Source organism: Microcaecilia unicolor, chromosome 1, assembly GCF_901765095.1.
Source record: "Microcaecilia unicolor chromosome 1, aMicUni1.1, whole genome shotgun sequence".
NCBI classification, from domain to species: domain Eukaryota; kingdom Metazoa; phylum Chordata; class Amphibia; order Gymnophiona; family Siphonopidae; genus Microcaecilia; species Microcaecilia unicolor.
This window is the reverse complement of record NC_044031.1, coordinates 574718092-574743407: the sequence shown is the minus strand read 5'-3', so window position 1 is coordinate 574743407 and position 25316 is coordinate 574718092. Positions and strand designations below refer to the sequence as shown.

At 46.2% G+C, this 25316-nt stretch overlaps 1 protein-coding gene across 13 annotated transcripts in view; it reads left to right on the top strand.

Annotated features, from left to right (window-relative positions):
- The window catches only part of ENPP2 (ectonucleotide pyrophosphatase/phosphodiesterase 2), a 379835-nt gene that overhangs the window by 92943 nt on the left and 261576 nt on the right, over positions 1-25316 (top strand). For all 13 annotated transcript variants that reach the window (XM_030218400.1, XM_030218486.1, XM_030218477.1 and 10 more), the window contains exon 3: positions 22933-23088. In XM_030218400.1, coding sequence (XP_030074260.1) covers positions 22933-23088 — 156 coding nt within the window. The remainder of the gene's footprint in view (positions 1-22932; positions 23089-25316) is intronic.

The window sequence follows — 25316 nt, the reverse complement described above, 5'->3', positions numbered from 1 at the left end:
TTCAGATGCATATGCACATTTTAATGAATGCCAATTAACATCAATAACTGGTTGTTAGCACCCAGTTATTGATGGTTTAGAGCTCATTATCTAATTTATGTTCAATCATTTTTATTCAGTGAAAAGGTCAAACACATATACATGTTAACAATAAATCTTTTCTATAGAGTTCCCCCTCCCCCCCCCCCTTTTCATTATCCAATTTATTTGCACTCTGAACTTTGGGCACCATATGTAGAATCTGGGGGTAAGCACGCATTAGTGCTTAACAGTTTGGTGAAAGGGCACCTAAGTTTGGACTCAAGGCAATAGAAGGTTGAGTGACTTGCTCAAAATCACAAAGAGCAGCAGCAGCAGGATTTGATCTGGGCTTCCTTGGTTGTCAGCCCAGTGCTCTAACTACTAGACTATTTCCTGATATTCTGCTGCTGTGTTACCTTTATTGAGGAGGAAAAATGTGCCTTTTTGCTGATGACACGAAGATAGCCAATAGAAAGGGTGCAGAAACCATGAGAAGAGATATCCAAAAATTAGAAGAATGGTCAAAGGTCTGGCAGTTAAAATATCTCCAAAATTAAGAAACCTTTTTGTATTGTAATCCTAATAAATGCAAAATTTTGTGATTAGTGCTCAGAATGGAGTATCTCACACTGGAAGCATACCTTTCGATGATATTCAATAAACTCATTACCAGTCATCATCGCACCAGTTTGCCCATCCTTGCCTGCCTAAATATTTTACAAAGCCACATGGCAATGCCGACCCAGCCCATTCAAAGTGAATGGGCTGTGTCAGTATTACTGCACCAGCAGCCGCTAGCATAGCTTTGTAAAAGGGGGGCTAAATGCCCATTAATTGGTACCCCGGTATAGGTTTGTGAGTTAAAATTTAGTGGCAAAAAGTTCAGAGTGATGTACTTGGGGTGCAGAAATCCAACAGATATGTACCAGATGGGAGGAGAGCGATTGATAAACACAGCTCAGGAGAGGGACCTTGGGGTGATGGTGTCTGAGGATATCAATGTGACGAAACAATGCAGTAAGGCAGGGGACACACCAGAAGGATGCTAGGCTGCACAGAGAGGGGTATAACCAGCAGAAGAAATGAGGTGTTGATGCCCCTGTACAAGTCATTGGTAAGACCCCACTTGGAGTATTGTGTTCAGTTATGGAGGCTGTATATTGCTAAGAATGTAAAAAGACTTGAAGTGGTTCAGAGAAAAGTGACCAAAATGGTATGGGGTTTGTGTCACAAGACATATGAGGATAGTCTTGATGACCTGAAGATGTATACCTTGGAGGAAAGGAGAAACGGTGGTCATATGGTACAGACATTCAAATACTTGGTATGAATTTACAAACAAACCTTTTCCAGAGACAGAAAGATGGTAGAACTAGAGCACATGAATTGAGGTTGGGAGGGGACACTTAGGAATAATGTCAGGAAGTACTCTTTCATGGAGAGGGTGGTAGATACCTGGTATGCCCTTCCACAGGAGGTGAAGGAGATGAAAATGGTAACGGAATTAAAAAAAATGTGTGGGATAAACACAAAGGAATCCTGTATAGAAGGCATGGAACCAAGCAAGCTTAGTGGTGATTAGGTGGCAACACCAATAATTGGGAAGCGAAGCCAATGCTAGGCAGACTTCTACAGTCTGTGCCCTGATTGTGGCTGGACAGATTCAGCTTCTGTAACTGAGAACAAGGCCAGTGCCGGGCAGACTACTATGGTCTGTGCCCTGAAAATGGCAAGGTCAAATCAAGATTGAGTCTACATACAGTGGGGGAAATAAGTATTTGATCCCTTGCTGATTTTGTAAGTTTGCCCACTGACAAAGACATGAGCAGCCCATAATTGAAGGGTAGGTTATTGGTAACAGTGAGAGATAGCACATCACAAATTAAATCCGGAAAATCACATTGTGGAAAGTATATGAATTTATTTGCATTCTGCAGAGGGAAATAAGTATTTAATCCCTCTGGCAAACAAGACCTAATACTTGGTGGCAAAACCCTTGTTGGCAAGCACAGCGGTCAGACGTCTTCTGTAGTTGATGATGAGGTTTGCACACATGTCAGGAGGAATTTTGGTCCACTCCTCTTTGCAGATCATCTCTAAATCATTAAGAGTTCTGGGCTGTCGCTTGGCAACTCGCATCTTCAGCTCCCTCCATAAGTTTTCAATGGGATTAAGGTCTGGTGACTGGCTAGGCCACTCCATGACCCTAATGTGCTTCTTCCTGAGCCACTCCTTTGTTGCCTTGGCTGTATGTTTTGGGTCATTGTCGTGCTGGAAGACCCAGCCACGACCCATTTTTAAGGCCCTGGCGGAGGGAAGGAGGTTGTCACTCAGAATTGTACGGTACATGGCCCCATCCATTCTCCCATTGATGCGGTGAAGTAGTCCTGTGCCCTTAGCAGAGAAACACCCCCAAAACATAACATTTCCACCTCCATGCTTGACAGTGGGGACGGTGTTCTTTGGGTCATAGGCAGCATTTCTCTTCCTCCAAACACGGCGAGTTGAGTTCATGCCAAAGAGCTCAATTTTTGTCTCATCTGACCACAGCACCTTCTCCCAATCACTCTCGGCATCATCCAGGTGTTCACTGGCAAACTTCAGACGGGCCTTCACATGTGCCTTCCGGAGCAGGGGGACCTTGCGGGCACTGCAGGATTGCAATCCATTATGTCGTAATGTGTTACCAATGGTTTTCGTGGTGACAGTGGTCCCAGCTGCCTTGAGATCATTGACAAGTTCCCCCCTTGTAGTTGTAGGCTGATTTCTAACCTTCCTCATGATCAAGGATACCCCACGAGGTGAGATTTTGCGTGGAGCCCCAGATCTTTGTCGATTGACAGTCATTTTGTACTTCTTCCATTTTCTTACTATGGCACCAACAGTTGTCTCCTTCTCGCCCAGCGTCTTACTGATGGTTTTGTAGCCCATTCCAGCCTTGTGCAGGTGTATGATCTTGTCCCTGACATCCTTAGACAGCTCCTTGCTCTTGGCCATTTTGTAGAGGTTAGAGTCTGACTGATTCACTGAGTCTGTGGACAGGTGTCTTTCATACAGGTGACCATTGCCGACAGCTGTCTGTCATGCAGGTAACGAGTTGATTTGGAGCATCTACCTGGTCTGTAGGGGCCAGATCTCTTACTGGTTGGTGGGGGATCAAATACTTATTTCCCTCTGCAGAATGCAAATAAATTCATATACTTTCCACAATGTGATTTTCCGGATTTAATTTGTGATGTGCTATCTCTCACTGTTACCAATAACCTACCCTTCAATTATGGGCTGCTCATGTCTTTGTCAGTGGGCAAACTTACAAAATCAGCAAGGGATCAAATACTTATTTCCCCCACTGTATGTTGTTGGGCAGACTGGTTGGACCGTACATGTCTTTATCTGCCATCATCTGCTATGTTACTGTGAGTTGACTGATGTGCAGAAAATGATTTGTTTTTGGGTAGGTCTCCCTAGAGTTACTTATTTGCTTCCTACATGGATGCATTTATTTATCCTTTTTCTTTGGGTGCACTGTATGGTTGCTGGTGAATCTGTTTTTTTTTTTTTTTTTTGCTATAAAGGCGAGAGGTTCCCCCCCCCCCCCCACATTTTCTGCTATGAAAACACACTTTACTTACATAGTGGTGTTTCTTGGTCAGCTGCCCCCCCCCCGGGGTGCAGCATTCCCCTTTTCCCCCCCGGTGCATTACTCTTATCTCCTGGCTGGCGTACCGGGGTGGGACGGTCCACCTGGAAGCAGGGAGCAACCGCATGGCTATTGGCTGGCTTCGCCGGGTCCTTGCCCCGGAACAGGAAGTAACATCAGAGGGAGCAGGGAATCGGACCCAGCCGTCAGCCACGTGGCTGCTCCCTGCACTCCCCTGCAGCATGCACCCAGGGCAGACCGCACCCATCGCCCCGCCCTCGGTATGCTACTGTACTTACACTTTTGTGGTGGTTGTAGTCTTTGCTGTGCTAAAGTGGTTTATTTTTAAGGCAATTTAAACTACTTCTTTTTTGTGTTTGTGTAGTACAACTTTCCTAGAAGGAATTATTTCACCATAGACTGTCCTACCATTCCCTGCAAATTTCCCTCTCCCAACGTCTCCACCCTGAAAACCTAGTAACAAGCATAGCCAGGAGCAGAATCTGTGTAGAAAGAACAGGCTGAGGCTTTTATTAAGCCATTTAACAAAGACAGAAACAGTGCAAACATGAGAGAAACAAGCATTCCCCCTCCCACCCCCCACCAAGTAGTTGCCAACCTTTGGATGAGCTGGGCAGCCTCCAAACTCCACTACAAGGGATAGGGAAAGCTGACATTATCACATAGATGATAGCAGATAAATACCTGTACCAGGGGCATAGCTAGGTGGGGCTACATGGGCATGGGCCCCCATTGATTTAGCCCTGGCCCCCTCTACTTTTGACCCCTCCCCCCTGCCGCTGATCTGCTGATGCTGCCAACCCCCCGCTGCTGCCAGGTACCTTTTACTGGCGGGGGTCCCCAACCCCCACCATTTGAAGTTCTCTTCAGCGCCGGTCTCCAGCGCGCTCACTGATATGTTTCTGTGAGTCCTGATGTCCTGCACGTTCCTAGTCAAGACTCGCAGAAACAGATCAGCGAACGCGCTGGAGACAGGAGCTAAAGAGGACTTCAGCTGGCGGGGGTTGGGGACCCCCGCCAGCAAAGGTACCTGGTGGTGGAGGGGCCGTGAAGCAGGCGGTTGGTGGCGCCAGGGGGAGCTAAAATGTGCCCCTCACCTCGGGCTCTGGACCCCCCTCCCACTGAGGTCTGGCTATGCCCTTGACCTGTACGATTCATCCAGTCTGCCAAACGAGATAAACTCCTAGCATAAAATGTGATGTGATACTACATATGTATACTTGATCTTGATTTGTCCTTTCCATCTCAAGGGCACAGACCGTAGAAGGCTGCCCAGCACTGGCCATGCTCCCCAGCTACTGAAGCTATCATTGGAGCCCCAAATCTGTCCAGCCGTGATCAAGGTACAAACCGCAGAAGTCTGCCTGGCACTGGCTTTGCTTCCTAGTTACTGGAGTTGCCATCTAAGCACCACTAAGTTTGTTTGTTTCCATTCTCCTTCCATTCAGGATTCCTTTGTGTTTATCCCATGCATTTTTGAATTCCGTTACTGTTTCCATCTCTACCACCACTCGCGGGAGGGCATTCCAGGTATCCACCACCCTGTCTTTGAAAAACTACTTCCTGACGTTATTCCTGAGTCTGCCCCCCTGCAACCTCAATTCATGTCCTCTAGTTCTACCACCTTCCTGTCTCTGGAAAAAGTTGGTTTGTAGGTTAATCCTATTGTTTAGGCCCCTGATCTATCAGTGAGGCTAAACCCAGCTTTTACTATCCCCCTAATGCTATAAACTTGCGTGCCCGATTTTAATCTTAGTGCACAATGTTATGCACTCAAGTTACAGAATAGTGCCAGTTGCATACTAAAATAATTCACATAGAAACAGAAATATGTAGGCAGAACCATATGGCTTATCCAGGCTGCCCATCCATGCCATCCACTCTCCCTAGCACTCCCTTAGAGATCATATGTACTTGACCCAAGCTCCGATTTCTGATACTGTCTTCATATCAACTACTTCCATATGGAGGCCGTTCCATGAATTCACCACCCCTTCTGTGAAGTGAAGAGGTATTTTCTCGGGTTCCTTCTGAGTATTTCCCCTTTCACCTTCATCCTATGCTTCCTTTCAACTGAAACTCACCATCTGTGCATTTGTGCCGCATAGGTATTTAAAAATCTCTACCATATCTCCCCTCTGCCGCCTTTCTTCCAAAGTATGCAGATTGAGATCTATATATGCTTTATGATGAAGACCATTGACCATTTTAGTAGCTGCCCTCTGGACCGACTCCATTCTGTTTGTCTTTTTGAAGGTGTGGTATCCAAAATTGTACATAATATTCCAAATGAGGTCTCACCAGAGTCTTATACAGGGGCATCATCACCTCCTTTTCCCTACTGACCATTCCTCTCCCTATGCACCCAGGCATCCTTCTAGCTTTCACCGTTGCCTTTTCTACCTGTTTGGCCACCTTAAGATCATCACATATGATCACATCAAAGGCCCACTCCTCTTTTGTGCACAAAAGTTCTTCATTTTCTAAACTGTACTGTTCCTTCTGGGTTTTGCAGCCCAAATGCATGACCCTGCATTATTTTTTTAGCATTAAATCTAAGCTGCCAAATTCCAGACCATTCCTCTAGCTCATCATGTTACCCACACCATCTACCCTGTTGCAGATTTAGGTATCTGGACAGTGAAAAACTGAAAGTGTGACTTCTTTTGTGCTTGTGTTGATTAGATAACTTACACTGCAAACAGTGTGATAATAGGGCCCTTTTCAACTTCCCTCTTTAATCAGTTCCTGTGGAGCTCTTCACAACAAAAGTAATAGATGAGAATACACAAAGAGACTGAAGTGTAGGACTTGGCAGTGCCTTGTCTAGAGGTGGCTCTTGAGCGAGTCCAGGCCAGTGAGTTAGTTGGAATAAGCAGGGTTGGAACAGGCCAGACAGTAAACACTGGAGAAAGAAAACTCTTGGAAGCCTCTTGCCAAAAGCACTGGAGGAGTGTAGAGCATTCCTTATATATTCCTAACCAGGAAGTGAGGTCATCTGTCAACCCTATCTAGGCCTATAAAAAGGAAGTGCAGCAACCAGGAAGTAAACACTCACAAGAGTCTCTTAGGTGCACGGCGTGCTCCAGGACTCTAGTGGCTTCCTGAACCAGGTGAGGGAAATGACAATAACGCCTGCTCTGACTTGACATTATTTTTGCAGCAGTAAGGCAGCTTTGTTTTGGGAATTCTTTTCTGAGTATTGGGAAGGAATACAAAATGACCTCATTTCCTTCGTATCAGGTGTTCAGCGCTGCGGGCGTCTGGTAGCACTATACAGATGCTAATAATAATAATAATTTACTTGAGCTTGACTATATTAGCATGATAACTTGCACTGTTTGTCAGCGTGTGCTCATTTGTTCCCATGCTCCAGGCCTCTGAACATTCTGCGTAGGTAAATGTGGACACTAGTCTGGCACTAATGGCTTCGAGCGCCCACATTTACTTTTGAGCATCAGGGCCTAGGTTAGCCAGTCTGCTGCTGAAAACACTTTCTTCCCTTCTTTGATAGATTAGTTGCAAATTGCTAACATTTATTGGCCATATCTGTTGAGGCTTATTTTCACTAATTAACAGTTACACGTGCAACTACCTTTAGTTGGGATTCTGTAAATTGTGCACCAAACTGCAAGGAGGTGTGGATATAGGAAGGGCATGGTTGGGTCAGGGGCATGCCCGGCACTTAGGTTTGTGGGTACTAGTAGTTACGTGCTTAACACATTTTTGCTATGAAATTATAGTAATTTTGTTTGTGTTATAGTTATTTTTAATTGTAGCTCTGGATCGATGTTCGTTTTGTTGTAGTTGTTAACCCACTCTGAACCTGAATCAAATTTTAAATAAACTTGGAAACTTGACAACTTAAATCTTTTTGTTTCAGGGTGCTTTTGGAGTTTAGTGTTTACTAATTTTTTCTCCCAACTGCTTGTTGACCCATCAGTTGGGGCCAGACTGATTAGCACTGGATATATCTGTTTATATCCTATATAATAATTTGCACCTCCGTCTGGAGGCCTGGGTTTGTAACACAGTTCCCATTGGTCCGCCCTGGGAGTGACGTCACAGGGCAGACCAATGGGAAGTGAGAGGGAAGGGAACCCAGCATCAGCCACCGGAGATGAGTAAAGAATCGCCCCCCCCCCGAGTTCCATGATCCCCTACCTCCCTCCCTCCTTCCACTCCTGTCCGTCCGAGTTCCATAGGCCCACTCCTATCCGACGGCCCCAATCCCGTCCGAGTTCCGCGCCTCCCTCCCTCTCTCTCTCTGTGGCCTCCGAGTGCAAGCAGGACGTGTGCTGCTGCCCCTACCCTTCATAAGTGCCAGCTGTTCTTTAAAACGTTTTACCTCCTGCTCGGCCGGCAACAGTGAAGTCCAGCACGCATGGACATCGCATCAGACTGCCTTCGCTTTCACTTCTGTTTCAGCTGTGCCTCTGGTCCCGCCCTTCCGCAAACAGGAAATGAGGACGGGACCAGAGGCACAGCTGAAACAGAAGTGAAAGCGAAGGCAGTCTGAAGCGGTGTCCATTCGTGCTGGACTTCACTGTTGCCGGCTGAGCAGGAGGTAAAAAGGTTGGAGGGAGGGTGAGGGGGGGTTGGGGGGAGCCCTTACTAGTGCCCATTTCATTTCACACAAACGGGCCTCTTTTACTAGTGTCATATGTTTATTTGTTTCTTTTTTTCTGTAATTTGTGATGTTTTGTTGTAGTAATTATGTTCTTTTTCAATTTTATTTTATATTGAACTCTAAACTGCTCAGAAGGTTATTCCTATGAGCGGTATATCAAATTTTAAATAAACTTGGCATGAGCATTTACACCAGGCATTGAGTTAGCTTATGCCTAAATGTGGATGTAGCTAGTATTCTATATTAGCATCATTCTGTTGCCCAAGTTCAGGCGAGCTATAGAGCATTAACCCCTATATGGCTTTCTGGCGGGCAGCCAGCTGTAAGGCCGGCCCTACCACTAGGTGGACTATGTCTATTTAGGGTGGCAGTGCTGTAGCAGTATGGCTGGCAAGATTGACAGTTGTTTTACTGCACTGCTGCTGTGTGGTAGCAGGCCATTGCGCACCTGCCCCCAACCACAGAATTTTGTGTTGGATGGAACATTGAAGGCCTTGAGTGCATGCAGGTCCTCAAGGGCCCCACACTGCATGTGTACTGTTCAACAGTTCAGTTGCTTATAAAAGAATTGTTTCCTTCTGCACATAGTCTGTATCTAGCCACCTCAGCCCAGCTGAGAAGAAAAAGTGTGGCTCTCAATGGAAAATAAGGGGGAGAAACTCAGGGAAAATAAATGGGAATGACTTGGGTAGATGGTGAGATATCGTGATAGAATTACAGTAGATTAAAGAGGGATCAGCCCCCTAGAACAGCTCCTGATCACCAAAGCATGCTAGCAAGACTGGGCTCTCACAGCTCACAGGGTCAGAGAGGGAGAGCTGGCCCTAGCTCAGAGCTAATAGCCAATAGGGAAAGCTCAGCAGGAGTCAATTTCAGGGGGGGGGGGGGGGGGAGACAAGCCCCAATGCATACAGCCAGCTATATACAACAATGCATTTGAATACAGACAATACTCAAATATACATCACAATATACTTTGCCTCCATGAATATGGGGAAGAACAGCATGCACTGCTTTTTGGAGCTGTGAGATGACTAGGGATTCAGCAGCAGATGAAAGGAGAAAGCAGACAAGGGAAGGGGAGATGTTAGACTTCAAAGGGTTAGAGGTGGTAATGTTGCAGGAATTGAGATAGGAATTTGTGATGCTTCAGGAGTCAGACAGCACACACCAGAATGAGAGAGTAATCTTCTTTATTTGCCAGCAAACAAAGCAGGACATCAGTTCTAGCTCTCTTCTCTTCTCTTAGCTCTTTATGTCTTTCTCTCAGCTCTCTGGGTCTTTCTCTCAGCTCTCTGTGTCTTTGTCTCCTTCTTCTGTCTGTTCCTTCTGTCCTTCTCTTTCTTCTGAGCTCCTTCTGACGTAAACTGCTTCTGCTCCCACTTAAATAGGGTCCTAAGCCCTCCTCCTAGCCTAGCCCCCTTTACTCCCAATTGGTTAAGAAACTGATTGGCTACCTTGCCTCAACCAATCATTACTTTTGAAATATCAGTTACATAGGTTCCAGACATCCTAAACTGACCTGTGACCTGGGGCCCCTCAAGCCAGACATTTGGTCTCCAGTCTCTTACATTCCTCATTATGATTGATGTCTCATCTATAGCTTAGACTGGATTCCCTTAGAGACCAAGAGGCCCCATCTAACATTGGTTATTCTCATATCCCTAGTCTGGTTCATACTAACTGCTAACTAAACTCTGGCATTCATTAAAGAGGTCAAAAGTCAGTCTTACTTAATAGCATACATATCAGGCTATTGCTTCCAAGACCATTTCTGCATTTTACCTATAATTAATCAAGGAGAAGAGAGCTGACTAGTCCTGACCTTTTTCACCTATCAGCTCCATACACAGAACTAGCTAAGACCACAGAAAACTCAAAACACATGTTGATCTCCTCACTGCAGCCTTAAACAGCAGACAAAGGATCATTTTAAAAGTAACACAGAGTTGAACAAACATCCTACATAGAAATTACAGAGAATAAAACATATTCTAAAATAAGCATTCTTATAAGACATATCCTAAATATAAACAGAACTTCTAAATACTAATCTATTGCCTCTCTCTAAATAGTATTTTCTATCTTGTAAACTACAATATATCTAGCTCATTCCTTTGTTCAGTCATAATAGTTTACAGCTGTGCCAGCTAGCATTGGCAATTCACAAGGGACAGAGTTGCATTTCTCACTGACCTTTCCTAACCTTAGCTCGGCAGCTAGACATTGAAATAATATGAAACATCTGGCATACCTTCACTTCAGTTGCAAAGTAAAAAGCTGATTTTGAAATAGGAATTCAAACACCACTTTTAAACCCCAGATTTTAACAGTTAATATCACTTCTTATATATATAATTTCTTTGTCCACTGCCTCATTCCCCCCTTTGAGACTAAAATCAGCTTATGCAGAGATAAGTCTCACATCTCAAACTCTGGAGACTATAGTGATCCTAACTAGGAATAGACTTGTGAATTACCATTACCCTACTTGTTAAGGTCCGACGGCATACTGCCGAAGCACATGAGGCCAGGAAACAAAACAAAAACCCTGCTAAAACTAAGACTATTAGGGAAATGAACAAGGGACGTATCCAGGAGGTCAATGACCACCACCAGGAGGTAAGGTCTAATCCTCCTCGGTAATCCTCCACATTAAGGCTGGCCAACTGTAGGACTTTATCCATGGCATGCCTAACTACATGCGTCCTATTTATGACAATAGTACAGCACTCTGAAGAATTTAGCACTGTGCAGAGGCCACCCTGAGCTGCAAAGAGATAGTCAAGGCCCATACGGTTATATCTAGAAACTATACTTAATTCATTAATTTGATCCTGCAATGCATTGACTACCACGTTCAGCTCATGAACTAAAACATGGAGTAGGGATTGAAGTCTCCGGGTAGCCATACCTAGTTCAGTAATACCCGCTACCGGGCCTCCAATTGGAATCCAGGCCGTGGCAGAAAGGGCTACAAGTCTCTTTTTAGTCAGAGGATAAGTAGAATTAATATACTGGAGGGCTAATTCAATCGCCTCATCCTCTGTGGCAACGGAGGAGGGTAAGGACAAAGCCTCTCGCTTAGAGCGGTGCGGGGGATAGTGGCTTAAGAGGAATAACTTTAGGAAAATAATTCAAGGTTACCAATACACAAAAATCATATGTGGAGGGAAGAATCATGTGGAGGACATTATCACAGAGCCAGTAATGACCAAGGAGAGGGCGACGAAAGTTCCCAATAAATGTAGGCACAGGATGGAGATTAGGATGCCCATAATGCGAGCCCCTATCCCAGGGGGAACGAAGAAGAAATGGAGACTTTGCACACCATAGGTGCCAATCCCCAATTGTAACAGACCGCTCATATGATGCAACCCCTTCATCCCCCGGGGACTTATGAAAGTAGAAAATAGGATGGGACACTATAGTCTTCTCAGTAGTATAGTTAGGAGCCAGATAATCACCTTGGTCATAATCTACAGGTATGGTAGTAGGGCACATAGGAGTACCTGGAGAAACTACCCACACAGGTTCCTCCTTCTCTAGGAGAACATTAGTATAGTTACAGGGAATGGGAAGAACAGTTGAGATGCTTCTTGTTAAACAAAACACTCCAGAAGCTGGATAGGGAGACGTAAAAACTGGCCTTAGAGAAGAGTCAGAGGGGGAAGTAGCATTATAAAAGGACCACCAAGTATAATCCTGGCTCCAAGGGCCTGAACTCGAAAAGTAGGGAGGTATAAGAGCTGGGAGTTGCACAGGGACAGGAACAGCTGGGACATCTGTAGTATAAGGAGAAAATCGGGAACACACAATACAAGGGGAAGTAATCTTTGCCTGGCTAATTAGTTCCTGGACTGAGTGTAACCAAAGGTTGGAGCGAGTTGGGGTATTAGGAACAAGGAGGCAAGGAGTAGAAAACAACAAAAGCATCCAAACTACTAACATTTTCTTTCTTCCTAATCTAAAACAAATACAGCAAACTAATTAAGCAATAATATTTCAACAGTCTGTGCTAATCACAGATTACTCTAATATAGTGTTCTCAGTCTTTGAGTTCTTATACCAGTTGGGATAGACCCTCAACTGACAAGGATCAAGCTTTCAAATTCCAAGAAAGCCAGAATCAGGCAAGAAAGAGTCTCAGTGTGAAGCCGAAGTTCAGCCGCTCCTGCAGTATGCAGTTGACCCTTCTTTTCAGCTAGTAGATTCTTTGGTTCGGGTCAGGCGCAACTTCAATGGCTCCGCTGGATCTCTTTCTGCTCTCCACTGTCTAGGCTCCGTCTGATCCGTGCTGGGCTCAGTCTGGTCAGCAGACTTAATTCGAGACCAATGGACCCATGGAGTTATCCCTGCGACCTTCACAGCTGCAGGGGTAGAAAGCAAAACAGTAAAAGGTCCTTTCCATCGGGGCCCCAAAGGCTGGAGCTTCCAGTCTTTCACCCAAACTCTATCCCCTGGCAGGAAGGAATGTACCTGAGCCTGGAAGGGGACAGGGTTTATTTCTCTCACATAAGACTGAAGCTCAGAAATTATCTTCCCCAAGAGGGCTACCTGCTCCTGCACCTGGGCAGACCCTAAAATCCCTATGTCTCCCTTAATTCCCTGTAAAATGGCTGGGGGCTTCCCATACACAATTTCAAAGGGAGAGAGGGCTGTTCCTTTAGTTGGGGTGCATCGGAGGCGGAAGAGGGCTAGTGGCAGTGCCTGTGGCCATTTCAGTTGGGTTTCCTGACAAATCTTTGCTAGGCTATTTTTCAAGGTTCTGTTTGCTCGCTCAACCTGCCCTGAACTCTGGGGACGATAGGCACAATGCAATTTCCAGGTAATGCGCAATGCGCGGGACAGGGCCTGAAGTGTAGCTTCAACAAAGGCGGGACCATTATCTGAACCTATGGCAAGGGGCAGTCCATACCTGGGGATGACATCCCTAAGGAGAGCTCGAGCTACTTCTGTGGCTTTCTCAGTGACTGTAGGATATGCTTCCACCCACCCAGAAAAGGTACAGACCATGACTAAGAGGTATCGGAACCTACCACTCCTGGGCATTTCTGTGAAGTCTATAACTAGGGACTCAAAGGGTGTTAGTCCTCTAGACTGAACTCCTGGTGGAATACGGGGTCCCTGACGGGCATTATTCTGGGCACAGAGAGTACATCGGGCAGAGGCAGTGGCAACCAGACTATCCAATCCTTCCAGCACCACTACCCGACTGAGTAGACGGGCTAGTGCTGTTTTCCCTAAGTGTGATAGGTCATGAGCTTGAGACACTACAGGCCAAGCTAGGTGGCGTGGCACCAGAACTCTGGTATCAGGGAGATGTAACCAGCCATCAGGTCTCCTTACTGCACCTTCTTCTTGAGCCCATTTCTCTTCCATTTGGGTATACATAGGTGTCCATTCTTGCAGTCGAATTTGGAACAGGGGGGTCACAGTACTTGCTGGGGGTCCTCGAGCAGCTTCCTTGGCCACCCGATCAGCATGGCGGTTCCCTCGGGCCACTGGAGTATCTATTCTTTGGTGTCCCCTGCAATGAATAACAGCTACCTTCTTAGGGGCCCACACAGCCTCTAGCAGCTGAAGTATTTCAGGTCCATACTTAACAGGTTGGCCTGCAGCATTTATGAGTCCCTTTTCCTTATACAAAGCTCCATGAGCATGTAGGGTTGTGAAAGCATACTTAGAATCAGTATAAATGTTGGTCACCAGTCCTGCTGCTAGCTCCAGAGCTCGTATGAGGGCCACAAGTTCTGCTTTCTGGGCTGAAGTTCCTTGGGGCAGGGCTCTTGCTTCTATCACCTTGTCCTCTGTCACCACAGCATAGCCTGCCAATCGCTTGGAGTTCTCCACATAACTGCTTCCATCTGTGAAATAAATTACATCTGGGTCCCTCCACGGAACATCTTTAAGATCTGGTCGACTGGAGTACACTTCATCCATAGTTTGGATACAGTCATGATCCGGTGGTCCCTCAGATGCTGGCAAAAGAGTGGCGGGATTGAATGTAGCCACTGTTTCCAGGTGTATCCGTGGATTCTCACACAAGCTAGCTTGGTACTTAACCATGCGGTTATTTGTAAACCAGTGGTTGCCCTTATACTCCATGAGGGTAAGAACTGCGTGGGGGACTTTAACAACCAGTTCTTGCCCCAAGGTCAACTTATCAGCTTCCTGGACCAGTAAGGCTGTTGCTGCAATGGCCCTCATGCAGGCTGGCCATCCTTTAGCCACTCCATCCAGCTGTTTAGACAGGTATGCAACAGGCCTCTGCCAGGATCCCATCATCTGGGTCAGCACACCCAGAGCAACCCCCTGTCGCTCGTGGACATACAATGAGAAAGGTTTCTCCACATCAGGAAGGCCTAACGCAGGGGCTTGGAGTAGGGCTTTCTTTATGGCAATGAAGGATTGTTGAGCAGTAGGTCCCCATTCAAATGGTTCCTTTTCACCCCCCTTTGTGGCTTGGTAAAGGGGTTTCGCCATCAATGCAAAATTTGGAATCCAAATTCTGCAGAATCCAGCTGCTCCCAGAAATTCCCTAACTTCTCTTCTGGACTTGGGTTGGGGGATTGCAGCTACCGCTTGCTTCCTACTAGCATCCAGTCTCCGACTTCCCTGGGAAATACAGAAGCCCAGATACTTCACTTCTGACTGACAGAGTTGGGCCTTTGAGCGTGAGACCTTATAGCCTGCATCCAAGAGTAGCTCCAGCAATTCTCTAGTAGCCTCAAAACACTCTTCCTGGGTCACTGCTGCAATCAGGAGGTCATCTACATACTGGAGTAAAACTCGCCTGGAAGGCTCAGATTTAAAAGTCTTAAGGTCTTGCCCTAGGGCTGTCCCAAAAATAGTGGGGGAGTTCTTGAACCCCTGTGGCAGGCGGGTCCATGTATACTGAAGCTTCCTTCCTGTTACTGGGTTTTCCCATTGAAAGGCAAAAAGCAATTGACTGGCGGGGGCCACCCGAATACAAAAGAAGGCATCTTTTAGGTCTAGTGTCGTGAAATGGGTAGCTCCAGAAGGTATCAATCCTAGCAGGACATATGGATTAGGCACTACAGGATGTAATGAAATAGTGGATTTGTTGACCACTCGTAAGTCTTGGACTGGCCGGTAGTCCTCAGTCCCTGGCTTCTGAACTGGCAATAGTGGCGTATTCCATGGAGACTGGCAAGGTCGAATAATTCCATGGGATAACAGACGATTCAAATGTGCTTGAATCCCTTCCAGAGCCTTTCTGGGAATTGGGTATTGGCGAAGATGGATTGGCCGGGCACTTGGAAGTAAGTCTACATGTACAGGAGGAATATTTCGGGCCAACCCTGGGGGATTATCTTCTGCCCATACCCCACTGACCTGAAAGCTGTCTGCCAGGGGTAGGTCAACTTGGCCATGCGACTGATGCAGCCGCCATTCTTCTTCAAGAGGGCAGCAGAAACTCAATATACCCTTAGGGCTGGATGCTGGGGGCCGAAAGGAGACTGAAGTCTGGCCATCAGAGTCAAAAGAAATTTGGGCCCTAAGCTTGGACAGCAGGTCTCGACCTAACAAAGGGATTGGACAGTCTGGCATATACAGGAATTCATGAGTGACTATGTGTGAGCCTAATTGGCATCTACGGGTTGTCAGAAAGGGCCTCCGGTTCTGCACCCCCGTGGCTCCCACCACTCGGACAGTTTTTCCAGACACAGGCGCTAATCGCTCCGTCACAACAGAATGTTCAGCTCCTGTATCAATCATGAATGGAATTGAGCGGCTCCCTATAGTTAGCTTGACCATAGGTTCCTGGGAGCCCAGTTTATAGGAACCCGGTCTGTCCTATTCGTCCCATTCTGCCATCTCGGCTATCCCGATGATGTCAGATTCAGGAGGCTCATATCTTCCCTCTCGAACTCGGCCTCGGCTTCCTCGATCTCCTGGTCCCCTTCTCAGTCCCTGGCGCCTCTGGGGGCATTCATCTTTCCAGTGCCCTCTTTCCTTACAATAGGCACACTGATCCCTCTCCAATCTTGGTCTGGGATTCTCCCCCCTTGGCCGGGATTGATTGAAGGAATCTCGGGCCCTGGCTGGTGGTCCGGGGTCCCACTTTGGCTTCCCATTAGCTAGAAGTCGACCTCGGTTAAGGGATGGAATTAGTAATGGCTGCCGCTAAAAGGTCGGCCTTCTTCTGCATCTTCCGGTCAGCCTCTCGGCGCACCTCCTGATCTCTATTAATGAAAACCTTGGTTGCGATCTCAATTAGCTGGGTGGTATTCATCCCTGCGAATCCCTCCTGACGCTGCAACTTCTTCCGGATATCTGGCATACTCTGGGCCACCAATGCGCTATTCACCATTCTCTGGTTTTCTTGGGCTTCAGGGTCAAATGGGGTGTATGTTCTGTAGGCTTCAATTAGTCGCTCTAGAAAGGCCCCAGGGGATTCAGTTGCCCCTTGGAGAATTTCAGAGACCTTTGCCAGATTAATGGGCCTCTTTATGCCTTTCCTCATACCTTCCAGTAAGTCCCGGCAATAGCCAGACAACAGTTCATAGTGCTGCCCATCATTTGGATCCCAATCTGGAGCTGCGCGAGGAAACCGAGCTCTAACCCACCCCTCTAGGTCCGGTGTCCTCTCGGGAGCACGCTCTCGCGTGATGGCCTCAGCATTTTGCAAAATCTTCCGCCTCTCCTCAGTTGTGAAGAGGGTCAGGAGAAGTTGTTGACAATCAGTCCAGGTTGGGTTATGGGTGGCCATAATGCTAGTCACTAGGTCCACCACTGCCTGAGGCTTTTCAGTATAAGAGGGGTAATGCGTCTTCCAATTCAGGAGATCGGTGGTTGTGAAGGGTACATACTGGTAGGCCTGTGCCTGTATAACCTGACCCTGATTATTAGGATCCGGTCGAGTGGTAGTTACCTGACGAAGTGGCAGAACTCTCGAGGAAGTGGGGATGGAACCTGAGGTAGAGCTAGGAGCTACCCTCCTATCATGCTCAAAGGTGATTGCAGCAGGTCTAACCCATTCAGTGGAGGTGTGTTGAACCCCTGAGGGATGGGGAGGGGTACTCATAGACTGAGAGGTGGTCACAGGTGAGTCAGTCCATTGAAAGGGATGCCGGGCCCCTAATGAGTGGGTAGGGGTACTAGAGGGAGAGGCTGGGCTGTCAGGAGTTGAGGAGTCAGGGAGTGGAGCCCAAAGTGGGTCTTCGGAGGTTAACAGGGGAGGATGTGGCACAGAAGGGTAGAGGCCAGGTGAAAAGTCCAACCTAGGGTGTGGCAGGTTTGGCACAGGAGGGGAAGAACTATCCGGAGAAGCCTGTGCTGGAGAGGCTTGGGCTGGGCGGCGTGGATCTCTAGGGGTGGCACGGAACCCCAACAATGGGCCATAAGGTGGTGGCTCAAGGTCTGAGGGGTCATCAGAGAGTATGGGTTTCTCAGACAGGGTAGGGGCGGAAGCCACCGATTGGGTGGTAAGCTTCCTGGGGCTCTTTCCCTCTTCTAGTTTAGATTTTCTAATCTTTCTTTGAACACGGCCTAACATGAATTTTACTGGGGATCCCATATAAGTTTTCAACCAGGAGGGAGGGTCAGTCACAAGGCTGTCCCAGGAATCTATATAAGGGAGTTGTTCAGAATATTCTGATTCTCCTACTACTATGCTATAGACCTTCCGGATTACTTCAATATCTAAGCTGCCACTAGGGGGCCACCCCACTCCCATAGATGGCCACTCAACTTCACACAAGGTTCTTAAAGTACCTGAGCTTAAAGTCTGTCCATAGTCATTAATTAAAAAGCCTTTCTTGAAATTTCTAAGCATACAATCTAGGGGGGTAACAATTTGTCTAGATGATGTCCCACCCATAATGCTTACAGTTACAACACACAAAAAGGGAGGGAATTTTTGAGAGTGCAGTAAGGGGTCCGCACTCTCGAGACACTAGGTAGACAGACAACAATCGCTTCCTTCCGTTGCTGACCAATTGAACTCGCGTTAATTGGAAATGCAGCTATAAGAAGTCCGCACTCAGTTAATCATTCACGCATCACACATTCCATACAGAAAATCCCACCCAACAATTTCAGATTTCTCAAATACAGATAAGCTCAAGCGTTTTCGCTTCTAGTCCCCGCGACTAGAAGGTACTAGGGCCTTTGCTGAGAATTGATCAGATTCTCCTTCCCTCCTTCTTGAGGGGCTGGTTTACAATTTCCTAGCTAGGATTACAATACAAAATACAGAATACATACCCGGCGAATGTTCTCCAGTCAGTTGGGTGCTGGGATTAATGCAGGATTCATCCCACCGCTGCCACCAAGAATTGTTGCAGGAATTGAGATAGGAATTTGTGATGCTTCAGGAGTCAGACAGCACACACCAGAATGAGAGAGTAATCTTCTTTATTTGCCAGCAAACAAAGCAGGACATCAGTTCTAGCTCTCTTCTCTTCTCTTAGCTCTTTATGTCTTTCTCTCAGCTCTCTGGGTCTTTCTCTCAGCTCTCTGTGTCTTTGTCTCCTTCTTCTGTCTGTTCCTTCTGTCCTTCTCTTTCTTCTGAGCTCCTTCTGACGTAAACTGCTTCTGCTCCCACTTAAATAGGGTCCTAAGCCCTCCTCCTAGCCTAGCCCCCTTTACTCCCAATTGGTTAAGAAACTGATTGGCTACCTTGCCTCAACCAATCATTACTTTTGAAATATCAGTTACATAGGTTCCAGACATCCTAAACTGACCTGTGACCTGGGGCCCCTCAAGCCAGACATTTGGTCTCCAGTCTCTTACATTCCTCATTATGATTGATGTCTCATCTATAGCTTAGACTGGATTCCCTTAGAGACCAAGAGGCCCCATCTAACATTGGTTATTCTCATATCCCTAGTCTGGTTCATACTAACTGCTAACTAAACTCTGGCATTCATTAAAGAGGTCAAAAGTCAGTCTTACTTAATAGCATACATATCAGGCTATTGCTTCCAAGACCATTTCTGCATTTTACCTATAATTAATCAAGGAGAAGAGAGCTGACTAGTCCTGACCTTTTTCACCTATCAGCTCCATACACAGAACTAGCTAAGACCACAGAAAACTCAAAACACATGTTGATCTCCTCACTGCAGCCTTAAACAGCAGACAAAGGATCATTTTAAAAGTAACACAGAGTTGAACAAACATCCTACATAGAAATTACAGAGAATAAAACATATTCTAAAATAAGCATTCTTATAAGACATATCCTAAATATAAACAGAACTTCTAAATACTAATCTATTGCCTCTCTCTAAATAGTATTTTCTATCTTGTAAACTACAATATATCTAGCTCATTCCTTTGTTCAGTCATAATAGTTTACAGCTGTGCCAGCTAGCATTGGCAATTCACAAGGGACAGAGTTGCATTTCTCACTGACCTTTCCTAACCTTAGCTCGGCAGCTAGACATTGAAATAATATGAAACATCTGGCATACCTTCACTTCAGTTGCAAAGTAAAAAGCTGATTTTGAAATAGGAATTCAAACACCACTTTTAAACCCCAGATTTTAACAGTTAATATCACTTCTTATATATATAATTTCTTTGTCCACTGCCTCAGTAAGAGAGAAGGGGATAGGAAAAGGGAGATACTGGACACTTGAAGGTGTATTTTCAAAGCACTTAGACTTACAAAGTTGCATGGTAACCTATGTAAATGTGTAAGTCTATGTGTTTTGAAAATGAGCCCGCGTGGTGGTGGTGGTGGTGGTGGGGGGGGGGGGGGGGGTACGGGGCCTTCCGCCACACCTGGAACGAGCACACAGCTGAAGATTCACCTTTGTCAGATTGCCTTGGGGCAGTCCTGGTCAGCAGAGCAGATTAATAAAATGATGGCATGGCACAATCTCCAGCTGCTGCCTTTGTTGTTCCATGCTATTCGTCTGAAGCAGAGGAACTTCCCTCTTCCCCAGGATAACATTTAAAGTTTGAACTGCTCTTTGAAGCTCTCTCCCATATTCATCCCATATGTGCTCTTACCTACCCATACAGTAATTATAAACAAATCCTTAAGCTGGGCCACTCTTTGAGGGAGGGAAATAATTTGTTGATTCCTGCATGCAAATAGGTCTCATATATATATATTCATTGTAAAAGTTCTGAAAACCAGGCTGGATTGTGGACCTTGGACTGGATTTGTGTGACCCCTGCCCTGGTGCCTCCACCCTGCTCACTGTGCCAAGGCCAGCGCAGGGAAGTGGCTTCTGCGCCACATTCTCCTTTACAAAGCCCTTCTTGAAGCCACTGGAAGTGGAGGATTGGAGAGGAGTCCACCCTTCCTCACCTCCAGGTAGCCAGTATTACATCCCCCTTCCCCCCCAACCAGGTGTCCAGCTTCTCACCTGTCATCTCTTCCCCCCCCTCCCCCACTACTGCTGCTGCCTTACCTTTGTCTTCCACCCAGCCGAATCAGCTGAACCTGCACCACACCAAAAGTTAGAGTAACACAGCAGTGAGCCTTTCAGTACCATGTATATTCATGGCTTTCTAGTCCCGCCCACCGCCTCCAACACAAATTTGGTCACACAATTTAGATAAATACCTTTGTGCTTCTGTAGCTTGTTACAGTTAAAGATGTTTTATTGCTATTTTCAAAAATTTCCTCCACTCTGCCATGGATGTAGTGTCCCATAGAAGTGGTGTGTGGGCTGCATGGGTGGTAAGGCTGAGTGTCCCAAGATTGCCCTTGCTCCTTTCAAAGAGGCAATATACAGGGTGAAAAGGGTCCCCAGACCACCTCACTATAGTAAGCCAGCACCGGGTTTCATATCTGTCACTTGACCCAGCTTCTGAATCCTGGTCAACAGCAGGGATTGGCAGAAGTCGGGCTTTCCCTTGACAGGTATAGTCAGTGGTTCCACAGACAAATTTAAATCGTTGGGCGAGTGTACTACTGCCACTAGCAACATACTACTACTACTACTACTTAACATTTCTAGAGCGCTACTAGGGTTACGCAACATCCCTTCAGAAGGTCCAACTCCTCCCCTGCTTATAGGCTGCCTACCAGAAACTGCTGTACTCCTTTGGTAGGATCTGGTGCCAGAAGGTCCGAGTACCTTGTGCACTAGAACAGGTGCAGGAAACACAGCCTAGAGACTCTAGGTCTGCAAATGGATAAAAAGCAAACACCCCCCCCCCCCACACAAAACTACCATCCATTCCACCATTCACTCTTATGGTCTGACAGAAAAGAAGGCTGCCAGCCACAAGCTAGATACGGACACTGATGCACTATTAGGAACAGCAAAGGGGGAAAATATATACTGTAATACAGTAGATTTTTTAAAACATTTTTTTATTGTAAGTCTTCCAGGGACAGGGAAACAAAGTGTGTACCTGAGGCAAAGACTTGCCCAAGATCTCAAGGAGTGGCAGTGGGTTTGCACCAGATTATACAGCCTTATACTGTAAAACAGTAGATTAAAAAAATTATTGTAAGTCTTCCAGGGACAGAGAAGCAAAGTTTGTACCTGAGGCAAAGGAAGGTTCGACTTGCCCAACATCTCAAGGAGTGGCAGTGGGTTTGCACTACGCTCTCCTGGTTCTCAGTCTGCTGCATTATTAGGCTTTTCACCCACTTCATTTTAATACACAGTAGTGGCAAAATCTCACTGCACTTCAGTATATGGACCCTTTAATATAATCCAGTTTATAGAGACATGAACATAGAACAAGACTATAGATAGACTACAGGGCCCATCCAGTCTGCCCTCTACTATCTCAGGCTTTTAGCCTTGTTTAAAATTTTGAAGTAGTTAGGTTATGTATTCTTCTAGAAGAATGCATAAGCTAAGTACTTCAAAATTTTAACTGTTCATTTGAGTACGGAAGGTGGAGCAGTGACTCTTAACTATATAAAATAAGTGTGTTCGATGATTAAATGGACGGACAGTTTTTAGACCATATGAGCATGCATGTTTCCTCTACATTGTCTGTGGTGATATCGCTGATTTGTAATTAACATTCTATGGGTCAAGTTGTGCTGTATATTATATATTCCTTCCCAGAGAGATTTAATGGGACATTCCTCTCTGTTTTGTTTTAGAATATCTTTTCAGCAGATCTTTTCCCAATCACAGTGTTTTTACAATGCAGCTATACCTCAAATTGTTTATGGGTTAGGGAGAGTGGTTTCTCTGTGGTCTGATTTGGTTTTGGGCAATCCGTATAGTAAAATTGGTCCTGCTGACTATTATATAAAGATCAATTACTAGTTTATAAACTACCTGGTTTAGGCATGAAAATGCCAGCCCAGTTTAGCACAGCTGCAAAATCTAGCTGTTGGAACAGATTTTAACCTTTCATAATTGGGTCGTGTGACCCAAGTGTATTTTTGTGGGTTGGAGCCAGGTGCTGCTGTGCGCTTCTTGCTGGTTTCGCAGCATGCTGCCTGCCTGGCCGTTTTATTGAACTGCATTTTTATTTAATTAGGCTTGCTTCGACATGCATATCAACTGCTTTTTGTCTCTTTCTTTCTTTTCCCCTACTCTCCTTGTTTGGAACTGCTGAGGTTAGGAATTATTCATGCTAAAAGTGATCCTAGTTTCAGCAATCATTTGCCAACTAGTGATGGTCTGACAGATGTTGCACTGTTTCTTGTTCTACACAGTCCTGTCAGATTCCCCCTGGATCAGTACTTCTGGGTCCTGCAGAGGCAGATGCTTTGAACTTCAAGAGGTCGATCCCCCTGGCTGTCGCTGTGACAACTTGTGCAAGAGCTACAACAGCTGCTGCTCCGACTTTGATGAAAACTGTTTAAAGACAGGTATGATGAGAGCTGCCATGGTCGCAAGACAGCAGGAGCTGTGCATCACAGGGTCTGTTTCTGCTTCCCCACAATAAGTTTGTGCTTTTTAACCTTAGCTCTAATTTCTCCAGTGTGGGGTGGATCCTGTCCTCTCCTAGGGTAGAAATCCACATAGTCTAAAGTCAATGTCTTGGTTACAAGGCTGGAAAAAAGAATAAGTTATTACAATTTTTGAAAGAGTGAAAAATCGATTCACTTACCCATTCTATACCACTCAGGATTTTATAGACCTCAGTCATATCCCCCCCTCAGCCTTCTCTTTCTGAAGCTGAATAGCCCTAAACTTTTTAGCCTTTCCTCATATGGTTGGAGTTCCACACTGCTGGTAACATCCTTTTTCTCAGAATGAGATCCATTTACCACTACTGTCTTGTTGCCTTCCACTCAACCAGTTCCTGTCAATCATTTTAGGGCCCATACCGAGGGCACTCAGTTGACTTATTAGTCATCTATGTGGAACCACATCTAGCTCTCTCCCTCGATCCAACTCTCTGGTCACCCAGTCAAAGAAATTAATCAGATTTGTCTGACAAGACCTGCCTCTAGTGAAACCATGTTGCCTCGGGTCCTGTAATCTATTGGATTCCAAAAATGTTACTATTCTCTGTTTTTTTAAAAGCATTTCCATTAATTTACTACTACTACAAATCAATTTACTTGCCAGCCTGTAGTTCCCACCCTCTTCCTTATTTCCACTTTTGTTGAGAGGGACTACAGGTGCTCTTCTCCAATCCTCCGGGACCACTCCTGACTCTAGAGAAGCACTGAAAAGGTCATCTAGAGAAGCCGCTAGAACTTCCCTAAATTCCTTCAGTGCTCTAGGATGTATGCCATCCAGCCCCATCGCTTTGTCCACCTTTAGTTTAGGCAGCTTCTCATGAACACAGTCCTCTGAAAATTGTTCAGGGACTACCATCTCTCTGCTCCTATTTGTGTTTGTCTTCTGCGGTCCTGCTCCCGGCCTTTCAGCTGTGAACACGGAACAGAAATATTTGTTAAGTAATTCAGCCTTATCTTTATCAGCTTCTACATATTCCTCCCTTTCACCTTTGAGTCTCACAGTGCCACTTTTGTACTTCCTCCTATCACTAACCTATCTAAAAATTCTTATCCCCCATTTTACCATTTTGGCTATTTTTTTCCATTTGCATCTTTGCTTTCCTGACTACTCTGCCAGTTTCTCTTAGCTTTTCCAGTTATTTTCACCTGTCTTCCTCTTTCTGCAATCTCTTGTAGTTTATGAAGGCTAAGCTCTTTTTCCTTACCTATTCAGCTACTACTTTTGACAGCCAAAGAGTCATATTTTGAAAGTGCTTAGACTTACAAAGTTCCATGGGTTACTGTCACGCTTATTTTCGAAAGAGAAGGGCGCCCATCTGTCGATACAAATCGGGAGATGGGCGCCCTTCTCGCAAGGCCACCCAAATTGGCATAATCGAAAGCCGATTTTTTTTGACACCCTCGACGACTGTCCGTCACGGGGACGACCAAAGTTCACAGGGGCGTGTCGGCAGGGTAGTGAGGGCGGGACTGGGGCGTGATTAGGAGATGGGTGTCCTCGGCCGATAATGGAAAAAAGAAGGGTGTCCCTGACGAGCACTTGCCCGACTTTACTTGGTCCATTTTTTTCATGACCAAGCCGTGAAAAGATGCCCGAACTGAGTAGATGACCACCGGAGGGAATTGGGGATGACCTCCCCTTACTCCCCCAGTGGTCACTAACCCCCTCCCATCATAAAAAAACATGTTAAAAATACTTTTTTGCCAGCCTCAAATGCCATACTCAGGTCCATCGCAGCAGAATACAGGTCCCTGGAGCAGTTGTAGTGGTGCAGTGTACTTCAGGCAGGCGGACCTGGGGGGGTGGGGGGTTGGGGGGCTCAGCACCCAAGGTAAGGGAGCTATGTACCTGGGAGCAATTTGTGAAGTCCACTGCAGTGCCCCCTAGGGTGCCCGGTTGGTGTCCTGGCATGTGAGGGAGACCAGTGCACTACAAATGCTGGCTCCTACCACGACCAAATGGCTTGGATTTGGCCGTTTTTGAGATGGACGTCCTTAGTTTCCATTATCGGCGAAAACCAAGGTCGGCCATCTGTAAGGGTGGCCATCTCTAAGGCAGGGGCGTAGCCAGATTTCGACGGGAGGGGGGTCCAGAGCCTGAGGTGAGGGGGCACAGCCCTGCCCGC